Here is a 14,612-nt window from a genome sequence, read left to right as displayed (position 1 = left end):
AGCAAATACGCAGCATGTACGCCACAGAGGCTTGCTTCTGTAAGGGTATAATCATCATAAATATAAATACAACATTATGCATATTATTCGAAAATAAATTGAATATTTTTTCATTTCACTCATAATATTGAGTTAACTATAATCAACAGGTTATTTTATGTACCCAATGAAAATAATACCATGAAATTATATTCACTTCACTGAACCGATTTTAAAAATCCCAGTGATTTTCGTTATAACTAATCGACATTAACTATCGCACCTCGAAATCAGTTCAGTGTATTATATTTATATACAAAATGGAACACACACATTTAAATTATTAAAACGTTCTACAGACATGTTGACAGTCGAGTGACCAAGCGCTGAAGTGAACAAACCACTCGGCAACGTGAGAAATTCGTGCTCACCAGAGCGCGAAATAGCACCCCGCAGTGGTCCGTCAGGAAAAATATGAGGGGAAATAATTCTTTTCTAATTCACTACGTTTAAGCGAAAAGAATTATATATATCTTTGATTTTGAACATTGGTATTTAAAATCATGAGTTTTGATGGAGTTATATTGGAAATGGTTAACTTTAAAAAATTAGGCTGGTTAAAATAATAAAAGAAATATACTGAAAATATAAGACAGTTAACTGAAATAAAATAAAAAATAAATATAATGCCTTTAGTAATAAAAAATATAATAAATGATAATTATTAACATTTTAAGAATCATAGTAAGAAAAGAGAACAATAAATCCTTACCCCTGGTCATAATAAAAGCAAGTTTAAAATTAGAAATACAATAAAAAAATAATTCTAACACGACCTGATTCATTTTCCTGTTATAAAACATTGAAGAAGGCTGAAAACGGTGTTATTAAACAACAATTCTAGCATAAAACTGCTGTTATTGTCACTTTTCGGGGTTGTTTTAACAGGAGAGAAAACGTGTGTTAACAGAGAGATTCTCGCGCTCACATGCTGTTATAACACCTAACACCTTTTAATATATTCGCATTCTATGGCAAAGTGTAAACATATTACGGCCTCAAAACAGATAATTCAAAAGGAAATGACGTCAACGTGAAAAAACACCATAGACTTGACCATGCATTTCATGGAAATTTAATGACCTTGAGGGACATGTTTTATGCTACAGGCTCGGGCACCAACCAATCCCTCAGGATTCTGCAGATGTTATAACACAAAAAAACATGTTTTCCCTACATTCATTTTTCTGACGTCGCAATTATTACTTTATAGCGTCAAACGGCATAGCAGCACACTGGAAAAGAAGCCAACAGAAAACGGGCAAATATTTAATGGATGTCATAAAGGATGTTCTTTAAAATCCTTGGTAACCTGTTAGAATCGAAATAATATATCTCATTTAGTGATTTGCTCTTGAATTGTTTGGAGTTCAGATGCGAAAGCTACCAAATTCTTAAGGTTACAGACTGCTAAATTCTAAGGTTACAAACTACCAAATTCTACGGTTACAGACTACTTAATTATTTAGGTTATACACTACTTATTTTTAGCCCACCATCATCAGATGGTGGGCTATTAAAATCACTCTGCGTCCGTGGTCCGTCCGTCCGTCATTCCGTCCGTCCGTTAACAATTTCTCGTTATCGCATCTCCTCAGAAACTACTGGGGGGATTTTGACCAAACTTTGTCAGAATGATGTATTGGTACCCTAGTTGTGTCCCCCTGAAAATCAGACTGGTTCAACAATTTATGAGTGAGTTATGGCCCTTTGTTTATTTCTATAATTTACATAGATTTATATAGGGAAAAACTTTGAAAACCTTCTTGTCCAAAACCACAGAGCCTAGGGCTTTGATATTTGGTATGAAGCATCATCTTGTGGTCCTCTACCAAGATGATTCAAATTATTTCTCTGGGGTCAAATATGGCTGTGCCCTGGGGGTCACATGGTTTATATAGACTTACATAGGGAAAAATTTGAATAACCTCTTGTCCAAAACCACAGGGCCTAGGGCTTTGATATTTTGTATGTGACATCATCTAGTGGTCTTCAACTAAGATTGTTCAAATTATACCCCTAGGATCAAATATGGCCCCGCCCTGGGGGTCATATGGTTTACATAGACTTATATAGGGAAAAGCTTTTAAAATCTTTTTGTCAATAACTACAACATTCAAACTTAGACCACATGTATATTTTTGAGTGGCAAGATGAACCTTGACATGAGTTGACCTTGAATTTGACCTAGTGACCTACTTTCACGTTTCTGTAGCTACAGCCTTCAAATTTGGACCACATGCATAGTTTTGTGCACCGGAAAAAACTTTGACCTTGATTTTGACCTAGTGACCTACTTTTACATTTTTGAAGGTACAGGCTTCAAATTTGGACAACATGCATATTTTTGTGTTCTGAAATGATATTTAACCTTCATTTTGACCCAGTGACCTACTTTCACATTTCTCAAGCTACAGCCTTCAAATTTGGACCACATGCATGGTTTTATGTACTGAAACAAACTTTGACCTTTACATTGACCTAGTGACCAACTTTCACATTTTTGAAGGTACAAGCTTCAAATTTGGACCACATGCATAGTTCTGTATTCTGAAATAAAATTTGACCTTGATTTTGACCTAGTGACCTACTTTCACATTTCTCAAGCTACAGCCTTCAAATTTGGACCACATGCATAGTTTTGTGTACCGAAATGAATTTTGACCTAAAGATTGACCCAGTGACCTACTTTCACATTTCTGTAGCTACAGGCTTCAAATTTAGACCGCATGCATAGGATTGTGTACCGAAACAAACTTTGACCTTGACATTGACCTAGTGACTTACTTTCACATTTTTGAAGGTACAGGCTTCAATTTTGGACCACATGCATAGATTTGTGCTCTGAAGTGAAATTTGACCTTGATTTTGACCTAGTGACCTACTTACACATTTCTCAAGCTACAGCTTTCAAATTTGGACCACTTGCATAGTTTTGTATACCAAATTAAACTTTGACCTTAAGATTGACCTAGTGACCTACTTTCAATTTCTCAAGCTACAGCCTTCAAACTTGATGCACATGCATAGTTTTGTGTTCAAATAACTTTGTCCTTGAAATTGATCTAGTGACCTACTTTCACATTTTTCAAGCTACAGCTTTCAAATTTGGACCTTATGCACAGTGTTGTGTATGGAAATGAAATTTGACCTTGAGCTAGTCAATAAGTCTTGAAATTTGGAACACTCGAAAATGGCACATTGGTGGGCGCCAAGATCACTCTGTGATCTCTTGTTTAGGTTACACACTACTAAATTCTTAAGGTTATACACTACTAAACTCTAAGGTTACAGACTACTAAATTCTAATCTAAGGTTACAGACTACTAAATTCTAAGGTTACAGACTACTAAATTATTAAGGTTACAGACTGCTTAATTCTACAGTTACAGACTATTTAATTCTATGGTTACAGACTACTAAATTCTATGGTTACAGACTACTAACTTCTACAGTTACAGACTACTAAATTCTAAGATTACAGACGACTTAATTCTGTAGGTTACAGACAGCTGAATTCTAAGGTTACATACTACTAAATTCTAAGGTGACAGGCTACTATTCTTAGGTTACACACTCCTAAATTGTTAAGGTCACAAACTACTAGATTCTTAAGGTTACAGACAGCTATGGTTATTAATCGCATTAAAAGTCATTGATTGGAAAGTGTTAATGCATGTATTTATGTATTTAATTGCATGAGAAGTTGTTGGTTGACTGAGTTGATTGGACTAAGGAAATTATTTGTTATAAAAAAGTTTAATCTTATTCAAGAGTTTGAAAATAAGTAGCATCAAATAGGAACATTGTAAAAGCAATCGTGTCATAGCAGACTTACAAAAAAAAAGGAAAAAAAGAAAGTCCTTGTTAAATCTATCATTTTTGAAGCAAAAAAGTTCTTAAAACAAACAAAAACTTATGTAACTAACGTATATTTTTAGCATTAAATATATTTATTTGAAAAATACAACTTAATTTATCATATTTTGAGAAAAAATAAAAAGTACGTTTAAAAAAAAAGGGGGACAAAATGACCGATATAAAATCACCAAGGGGAACGAAATGACCAAATTGGGGACGAGTTGCCTGGGGGGACGATTTGACTGTAAATCAAATCCATAATGTAACTCATCAACCTTGATCTGATCCGGGGTTATAATTGAAAACCATCGAAAATCATCTTATTTTATAAATCTAAATTCTAGTCCATGATTACTTGCAAAATTAAATGGGATGATGCATTTAAAATGAAAAATGTGCATGCTGTACCAATAGAGTACTTTCATGGAAACTGAAAAACAGTCGCTGCAAGACTGCGGGTAACTGAGTTTAAAAGAAAAAATGCCCAAAGGTGACTGTGAACAGGAAGAATATTTCTTGCAGTTTTTTGACAGGACTTGAGTATCTGTAATCACAAGTAGATGGCATCAAAAGTTTAAATGTTAGAAAAGGCCCATATGTCAAAACATTATAATGTTGGCCTACATAAATTCAGTTTTGATTTGATTTGATTCACTTGTGATAAATAATTGCTACTTTTAATCTATTTGTCAACAGTGAGTCACATGGCATAGTAATACAGTTCTCTCTGATCCAGTACAGTCGTCGTCATTGCCTGTTGTTGTTACATTGCACCGGTTTTGCAAGAATATAACACGTTTTTGGAATTCTATTAAATATTATCATAATGGGGAAACTGAACGTTACAATGCTAAGATATTTGAGTAAAGAAGACTTTCGAGTCCTTACAGCGGTAATTATACATGATTTCATATTGAGGAAATATTGTATTTCACAGTTACCCATATCCCGACTTATTCGGATATTGTTATTTTCGGATACAGTAGATCTATGTACTTGTATTGGAACTTGTATTGGTCTTGTAGAATCTTATTGAGTTCTGGTACTCGTCTTCTACGTCTATTAATGTATTTTACCCATTTACTAGTACACTTCCGGTGTAAAATGGTTGTAAATTGAAAACAATAGAGTCGTAATGAATATGATGGTTGATTAATATAGGCAGTGGCTACGATTACGGTACCGTAATCCTAGCCTCCGGTTCTAGGCTTACGGGAGTTCCGTATTCCTAGACAACCCTATGAGGATAGGCTAGGACTACGTAAGTATTTTAAGAGGCATAAAGTATATGTTAGGACACGCATAGCCTAAATGATGTTGTAAACTTACTTATTTCACTTAATTTTTCATGCCTGCCTTATTATTTCGTGTTTTCTATCCGCCGTTTTGGGTTAGTATAAACTTAATGGCGGCGCGCGGAAATATATTAGAAATATGAGTGTCAAAGTTAGATTTTAAAAAAAATTCTATACTTTGAATTTTATGATTTATAACCATTGTATGTTATTAAAGACCATTTGTGGTGACTTGATGAAAAAAATGCAGGTATATACGAAACATAGATAATTCTATATTTCCGCCCATCGCCATTAAGATTATACTAACCCAAAACGGCCGATCGATAGCACGAAATATTTAGTGAAATTAAGTGAAATGAGTAAGTTTACAATGTCATTTATGCATGTCCTAACATAAATTTGATGCCTCTTAAATACTTCCGTAATCCTAGCCTATTCTCATAGGGTTGTCTAGGAATACGGAACTTCCGTAATCCTAGAACCGGAGGCTAGGATTACGGTACCGTAATCGTAGCCACTGCCATTAATATATGTTACTGGTATCAAATCTAGTATCACCATGATGTCTATCCAACTAGTTATGCAAAATTTTATATAGAGTTGGACACAGTTTGGCAAGAGATAACGAGAACTTAAATATCATTGTACACAGAAAATTATAGGAAGTGGCTATTCCTACGGTCCCGTAAGAATAGCCCCACAGGCTATTCCTACGGCTCTCCCGTAAGAATAGTGAAATAGCCCGCAGGTGGCTATTCCTACGGCTCCAAAGACAGTTTCGTAAGTCCATCTTGTATTGCATTGAACTGAATTAATTCCACTGGTATATTTTCGAACAGCCTTTTCCATTATTAGGTCTTGGAAAGTGGCATATTTACAGATTATCTGTAAATTTACAGATAAACTATAATTTGACAGATTTTTCGATCTACAAATTTACAGATCAAATGTTTGAAAACTTCTAAAATCATAAAAGGATTTTTAAAAATATTCATTAGTTTACATTATATGTCTAGATTTCGCTAATTTGATTAGATTTCGCTATTCAGTCATACCGATTTACTTATGGTACGGTAAATAAAGGTCAACTGTAACTTTCAGTCATTTCTGTTGACTTTGATTTTTTTGAAAATGCCAAAACTTTAAAGTCAATAAAAATGGCTGAAACTCACAAATGATGTTAATTTGTGCATACTGTAAATAAACCAATTAATTTCAAGCTGCGGTTTTAGGGATAAATGTAATTTCATCAATTTTCATACACACAATCTGTAAATTTACAGATCGAAAAATCTGTAAATTTATAGATTATTTGTAAATTTACAGATAATCTGTAAATGTACCATTTTCCTAGACCTGATTATTCGAAATCACTTAATTCCTGTTCTCTCGATGTGATAGTGAAAAGTAAACAGTTTCTTCGAAAATATACCACTTGAATTAATTAAGTGCAATGCAATTCAAAATGGACATACAAAACTGTCTTTAGAGCCGTAGGAGTAGCCACTTACGGGCTATTTCACTATTCTTACGGGAGAGCCGTAGGAATAGCCTGTGAGGCTATTCTTACGGGACCGTAGGAATAGCCACTTCCAAAATTATAAGGAATAGAAAATTGAAACTGATGTTCCTTAAATACTTTGGGAACAATTTGGTCCTGGAATGGTCTTCCCCTACACATACAGTCCAGTCCCAGTTTGATTCTATTCAGTGAGAGGCTGGCAGCTGTAACCTAATCGATATCTATGTTTTTAATCTTAGTAATTGTAGTGCTTTTTAACTTTGCACCTAATACCTAATGAGCTTGCTCATATTGTAACAGTGTCCCAGACAAGCGCCTCCCAGTTATAATCAGAACTGATTGGGCAATAGATGTAGATGTAAAAAGTAGATTCAAATCCTTTAAAAAGGGCCTGTGAATTTACAGATTATGTACAGATTGAGTCTGTACTTTTACAGATTAACTGTATGAGAACTGTTGTAAATGCCTTTGATCGTAAAGTAACGGGTTTGAATGTAGTGTTTTACTTTAATAGAACTACTCTTCTAGTGTGCACAAATAAAGGTATTTTTTTGAGTCTTATTTTGGTTGACATTGATTTTTGCCTTTCTAATCAGGTTCCAGAAAAGTCACAAATTAGCTATATAGCTAAATCTGGCTAAACATTATATAGCTAGAAATAGCTATAAAACCAATAACAGTTTTACAATATATGACAATGTATAAAAGAAAACTGTCATTATCCCATCCTAATTGTTTATAAGACAAAAGACAATCACAAAGAACTGAGATCTATGCAGTCTCAATTTCTATTTACATGTTACAAATTTGTGCGGTAAATCATAACTAAATTAGTCATAAGTAACGGTGATTCCCGCAAGTGACACATATTCTTCAGTTGCTACATTTATAGAAAATGTGACAGCAAAGATGTTGGTTTAGACTTTAGTGTAATTGTTTTTCATTTTATAGACCATTGGAACGCGATAATGACCATTTTGCATTTGATTTTGTCATATTTTGCATTATTGTTATTTCTTTTATATAGCTAATTCTAGCTATATATAGCTAGATTTAGCTATATAGCTATTTTGTGACATTTCTGGGACCCGCTAATTAAGAAGCAAAATTACCAAAATTCCTAAATGGCCTTAGGCCAGAGTTTTTTAATAACTTGGGTTACGGGAGCGCCAGGTCCTAATTCTCCAAAATCCAAATAAAAATAAAATTCAAAACTGCGATTTTATTTTTATTTTCCCCGACGCTTGCATCTACTTTCCGTGGTGGAAAATAAAACAGTGTCTATTAACCTACAATAAATATCACAGCGCGTGCAAAGGACTTCCGATATTCTCAAAGGACGACAAAATCAATACACCGTGACGTAACTTTACTAGAATGACGTGACTAGCTCAGCCCCGTAACTAATCAAAGCGGTTTAACACTTGATGATTGACAGCCTCGTAAAAGCTGCCGGCAGTGTTTGAAGTGTGTGACAGTGTGAAAGTATTGTGTCTGATAGAGAACGTCCGTATTAAAATATAAACCGTTATCCAGATCAGCCGACATGTTTAGAAGGCGTTAATTGCAGACAACAAAAGGCTTGGATTAAATTGGTGAAACAAGCTCCTAAGTTGGAAGACAAAGTAACTTAATTGTGGAAAATATTTCGATAATTTCAGCACAAAAGCCTCAGCAAGTAACTATATTTTAGCAAATGACATTTCACATCCAGTTTAAATTAATACATTTTTTCCGACCGGTATTAAATTTGCTACTTACTTTGGATTTTCCTCAATGATAAATCCTTTTACAGTATTTTTAGAAGAAGAAAAAAAAAACATTCAATTTGTCTCCTGACCTATTAAAAACTGATATCTTGACACATTTCGACCAGCACATGGCAGCTGACATCAAAAGGAGTGTCGGCAAAATTTTCCTTTATCGATTTTCTTTGATGTGGGATAAAAGTTAACTGGTTGGGTATTGCAAGGTGAATGACGTAATTTGACATAATTCTACACCAAGTAAAATGTACTTCAGATTTTTTAAAGTGGATTTTCGTTTTGTAGCTGAGCAACAGTAAGTCTGGTGATTTTAATAAAATGCTGACTTGCTATAAATTTAAAAACCAATAAAATATTTTCTGTTAAATAAGATGTTTTCTAATCAGTCTAGTGGTCCTTTTCTCTAAATTCTATTACTTTATGCACTGTTCTAAACCAATTAGTATGGTGATGATAGTAATGATTATGATGATGATGGTGATGATAGTATTGAAGGTCACTGTACAAAGTGAAAATATGTAGGACTCCAAGAAAATTTAAGAGGGACTCCATAATCTGAATGTTAGGCAGTTCTGACTCCATGAAATTGAATCATAATGGAAGCCCTGCAAGGGTACTGAACTCCATGTATGGACCAATTACTTTTAATATTTAAAACATTTGAAACTGAGTAATATTACAAAATCGTGAACTACTAAAGAAAAAGTATGTGTAAGTTTGAATGTAGTACCTTTGCTGATTGTTTTTAAAATCCGCAATTTAAATCTTAAAGTCTACCTCAAATTACTTTCAAAGTTGTAGCCAGATATGGAGTTCAGTAACTTTTAAGAGACCCCTCACACTTAACAGGCTTGGGACTGTCTGGCATGTATAGTGAAAAATGGCCCATGTCCGAGCATAAATGAAAAATGGAGAAATCATAAAAGAAAAAAGTGAAAAGTTATTTCCGTCTTCCTTAACCCTTACAGTGGTGCAACCAGTGCAGACCTAGATCAGCCTGCACATCCGTGCAGACTGATCATGGTCTGCACTGTTCGCTATTCAGTCGGTACATTTTGAGTGAACACCCCTTCGAATGATAAATGGTATTGCCCAAATTGAATAATGGACCTGTCCATTTTAGAAACTTAGCGTGCTAAGGGTTAATAGGATGTGACAACAATACTACACTGCACTATATATAATCACACCAACACCAGAAACAGAATATAATGCTAGGCGTGTTTAGTCTCTATTTATTAGCAAGCTATATATATGTTTAAAGCAGGCAGGCAACATGCAAAAAATTTCAAGTATTTAATAATTTCTACAACATAATATCATAACATACAACATGGAGGCTTTAATAAAGAAAGTGGGAATGAAATGCTTCAAACTGGGAAAATAACTTGTCTTATTTATCTAGACTGTGTTGTGAATCTACATTTGCCTGAAACAACAATTTTTTAACCCCGTGGAACTTTTTACAAAATAAAATTTTTTGTCTTTTTTTTCATTTTATTTTTATTTTTTTTCCTGATGCTAACATTTTCCTACTTTATTTTTATTTTTATTCCCTCCTCCTAATGCTCATTTTTGGAAAATCTCCCGTAACCCAAGTTATTAAAAAAACTCTGGCCTTAATGCATACTAGAACATTAGGAATAAAAGCCTTTTAAAAACATTTTGACACAGTACATGTTTTCACAAACCATTATAAAAGTATAAATTTGAAACTCTTTATATATTCCAAACTGTTGAAACATACAAATGATACATGTATTACTATAAGTAAAGGAGTCACACAAACTGTCGAGAAATGCTGAAGTTCGAGACATTGTTATTACAACTTAAAGGTCCATTACTAAAACCCGAACGAGTATTATATGAAAACCAGAGTTTGTAGCTGAGACTTCCTATTTACTGAAAATATGGCTCACTGCATCAGATCTGACCAAATAGTCATGAATATGTTCAAGAATAACTAACAAATAAACAAAAAATGTTGCCTATGTCAAACCGAAAGTATGTTTTCCGACTGCTTACGAACCCGTCGAGCATCTTTTGATTTTTTCGGAAAATCCTCCGAAACGAGGCTATAATTTATAAATAGATGCAAAATATATTATATGCCCAAACGACAACGTGATTTTTACAAACTTAGCACATGGAATTCAACAATTTTGTAACTCACAAAACCTTCATGAAAATCATAATATATGTCACTGTCAATTTTAAACATAAATTTTGTACGTATTTCATATTTTCGTGCAAGTCGTGTATAATTACCATCATGGAAATACAGTTATTTTGTCGCACGTCTTTAAACGGATATTCGTTTGAAACAAATTTAAAATCACGTGATCCCGAAGAATTTCCGACCGATTACGGAAAAACGATAAACATGAAAGTAGGACAAAATGACCCACCATGTCAGTCTAAGAAAATACAGAAACAATCATTTGTTTCTCTGTTCTTGTGTTGATTTCAAGGGAATATTGCACGGCTATCATAATGTTTAGTACTAAATAACAAAATGTGTAGTCTTTTTTAAAGATTTATGTCTATTCATTTGTCTTTATTTTGTACCTTTAATGGGCCTCACAGCTTGAAGCCATGTAACTCGATGACATTTTATTTTAACATAGACATTTTTCACAGAAATTACTCAGCGAACTGATCTTAGAGTGTATCACATCTTTAGCATGATAAGATGACCCCACTTGAGCAAGTTTCATAATTTGGCTTACATTTTGGCAAAATTGTGACCATTCTTCATTTAGAAATTTTGGTGAATGTTTTGCATGTAAGCCTGTTTCTCAGAAATTTAACAAAATGTTGAGCAGGTTTCTTAGGAATTACAGTACTGAATGTTCAAACTCTTCACATGTCCTTGCCATCATGAATTCAGAATTTACCATTCTGATTCAGGTTCCATATCTTAAAATGTCTATAAAAGTATGCACCTTTTTCAACTTAAAGAATTTTTGGTTCAGCTTTTTTATGTAAGCTTGTGTTATGTTGAAAGGTCTCAAAAAGCTGAGTGCACTATTGTTAGACAGTTCTTGTTAATACCATAGATATATTGCCTGTGATCAATATATGTTTTGGGGTCAGTAGATCAAAGGTCAAGGTCACAGTGACCTAGAAACTGGAAACAGTTTCTGATCAGTGTTTGAAGCACTTTTTGGCTTATGACTGTCAAAGTCCATTAGATGATTAATTTGGTCAGGAGGTGACCATGTTTAGTGGTCATTTGGTTAAAGTCAAGGTCACAGTTTAAAAATTACATACGTAGTTGCTTCCAACAGGTTGTGGTGGGTTGGGTGAAGGTGGCAAATGTGTTTTACTAAAAGCCTTTGTTTATTATATGTTTTACTGTCTTTGATAGACTATGAGATGGATTAAATTTGAATGACTGCAGTTTGAACTGTATTAAGTTTTATTGAACACACTTAGACCACTGTTTGCAGGTTGAGATGGGAATGAAGAACCACGAGATTGTTCCAGCTCCACTGATTGCATCTATAGCTCACCTTCACTCTGGTGGCTGTCACAAAGTATTGAAGGAACTCAGTAAACACAGACTTGTAGCTTACGAACATGGTGGCAAAAAAGGTAAATTTGCTATATCTTATTCTATATGTAAATTTAATATTGCTGCAAAATTATACAATTTGACTTTTACTCACCAACACACTTTCATATCCGAAAATGAACTGATTGCAGATGCACTCAGTGTTAAATTTGGACAGTAAATGGCATTTGTGTTTCAAGCCAAATGATCAATTGATATGTTGTTTCCTTACTAAAAATAGATGTTTGTGTTATTTTAGCTACATATGTTTTCTACAATTTGAGATTAATATTAACATGAAAATTCAGAAAATATGTCTCTATCTATTGCACACTTATGGAAGAATAAAAAGTCAGTGCTATCAGAATAGAACAGTATTGAGATTGAGAGGGTGACTCAGAAATACAATGCAGATACGTATATGAAATAGTTTGATATTTAAGAAAAATTTTAGGTAGATGATGAAACTATTTTCTGTAGAAGTTTTGGTTTTTATAAAAAAATGAAATTGAAGAATACAATTCTTCTAGATGTAGAATTCTTTTGGGTGAGAAAACAGGTGCCTGAAACAACATGTGGATGGGCACCTGGGGTTTTCCGTCACCGTCGAAAACTGGGAGGTCACCATATGACCTATAATTATGTCAGTGTGATGGTACCCCACATGTTGGGTATGATTATCGAATTGCTTATTTCAGTTCTGGATATTGCCAAACTAGCATGGGTTATGATTATTTTATTGCTTGTTTTGTTTCAGTTCCAGGATATCGTCTGACCAACTCGGGGTATGATTACCTTGCCTTGAAGACATTGACATCACGAGGTGTTGTTCAGTGTGTTGGAAACCAGATAGGTGTTGGAAAAGAATCTGGTATGTATCATGAACACTCTTCCTGACATATTGAACTACAATGTACATGATAATTATAATACATAGTTGAAAACAGAGAGGTCATATTTCTATCCAAGATACTTGGGGAATAATTTAATTTATCACAAGATCGGGACTGAAATAAAGCCATGTCAGAGATATGGTATTGTACAAGTGTAATTATATTTTAACATAGAATGATGTTTCAAGTATAGAAGATTTTGGTCAAATTGACGGCAAGCGATTCTGCATTTGCGACCAGTTGGAAAAAAAAGTACCAGTGAGCTGTGAAATTCAGATGAGTAATCTAGGGCCATCATGTCCCTCTTGTTTACTTTGCAGATATCTACATTGTAGCAGATGAAGAAGAAAAACAATGGGCCCTTAAACTTCACAGGTATTTTTCTTAATTATTATTTAATATTTAAATAAATTTGGTAGATTGTAGGGATTTGGTCTGTTTAATCTGGAAATAAAAGTTATATACAAGTACCTTTATCTGTTCTGCACACAAAATGAACCTGATAACATGTAATTTCATCAAGAAGTGTTATATTGAGCAATTATTAAAGAAATGAAATTGAAAAGTTTTATCCATAGATTCCATATCAGATATCTGTATTCTAAGCAAAACAATATGCAGAGTTCTTATCTCAGTGATTTCCACAGCCAGTTAAATGAGTTTTTAGCTCGACTATTCATAGAATAGTAGAGATATTTGACTTGCCTGTGCATCTGCGTCGGCGTCCCGATTTGGTTAGTATCTCAGTAACCACTTGTGGGAATGGATTGAAACTTCACACACTTATTCACTATGATAAGCTGACTTACATTGCACAGGTTCCATAACTCTTATTTTGCTTTTTTACAAAATTATGCCCCTTTTTCGACTTAGAATTTTTTTTTTAAGGGTTTTGTTTGTAACGGTATCTCATACCACTAAGGGAAGGTTAAATTTCACACACTTTTCACTGTCAGTTTTAACCGCACGTGAAGGTCCCAAAAACTCATTTTTGCATTTTTACAAAATTATCCCCCTTTTTGATTTAGCATTTTGGTTAATTTTTCGTACCAGTCACATTTTGACAAAGTTTTTTTGAGATAAAGCTTTGAAACTTCAACGCTTTTAACCATCACCATGTTCATTATAGGCAAGAGTAAAAAAAACTCCATCAAGCTTTTTGGGTGAATTAGGGCCCCCTTTTGATTTAGAAATTTTGGTTAAGTTTTTCTACCAGTTTATATTTTTGAAAAGTGTTTGACATATGGCTTTAAAACTTTTATAACTTGTTCATATAATAGTTTTTTATCAATAGGCAAGAGTGAAACCCTGTCTCATTTTGGCTAAATTTATGGCCCCTTTTTTGAAATTAAAAATTAGTTCGTTTTCGTTTATGCCCCATGTTTTGTCAAACTATTTGACATAGGCTTTTAAGATTGTAGGACATTTCCCCCCCAGACATTTGCCCCCCAATAAAAAATGAACTGCTGGCATTGCCCCCCAGATAAAAATGGAAATGGACATTACCCCCATTGCTATTTTTGGAAATGGACTTTGCCCCCCAATTTTTTGTCCAAATCGTATATAAAGTTTTTTTGGTTGTTTTTTTACAAAATTCCAAAAAGGGGAATTTTTTCAGTAAAAAAAAAGTTTTTTTTTTGATTATAATTTGAAAAATATTTTAAATTATTTTTCAGG

At 33.7% G+C, this 14,612-nt stretch overlaps 1 protein-coding gene across 1 annotated transcript in view; it reads left to right on the top strand.

The window, feature by feature from the left end:
* The first annotated feature begins 4,643 nt into the window (after positions 1 to 4,643).
* The window catches only part of LOC123566356 (serine/threonine-protein kinase RIO2-like), a 29,600-nt gene continuing 19,631 nt past the window's right edge, over positions 4,644 to 14,612 (top strand). Inside the window, 4 exon segments of the mRNA XM_053549979.1 lie at positions 4,644 to 4,792; positions 11,939 to 12,083; positions 12,800 to 12,913; positions 13,256 to 13,310. Of these exon segments, the coding sequence (XP_053405954.1) occupies positions 4,727 to 4,792; positions 11,939 to 12,083; positions 12,800 to 12,913; positions 13,256 to 13,310 (380 nt within the window). The 5' untranslated portion in view covers positions 4,644 to 4,726.

Source organism: Mercenaria mercenaria, chromosome 8 (assembly GCF_021730395.1).
Source record: "Mercenaria mercenaria strain notata chromosome 8, MADL_Memer_1, whole genome shotgun sequence".
In the NCBI taxonomy this organism is placed as follows: Eukaryota; Metazoa; Mollusca; class Bivalvia; order Venerida; family Veneridae; genus Mercenaria; species Mercenaria mercenaria.
Note: the sequence above shows the minus strand (reverse complement) of the source record. Positions and strands in the feature narration are given on the sequence as shown.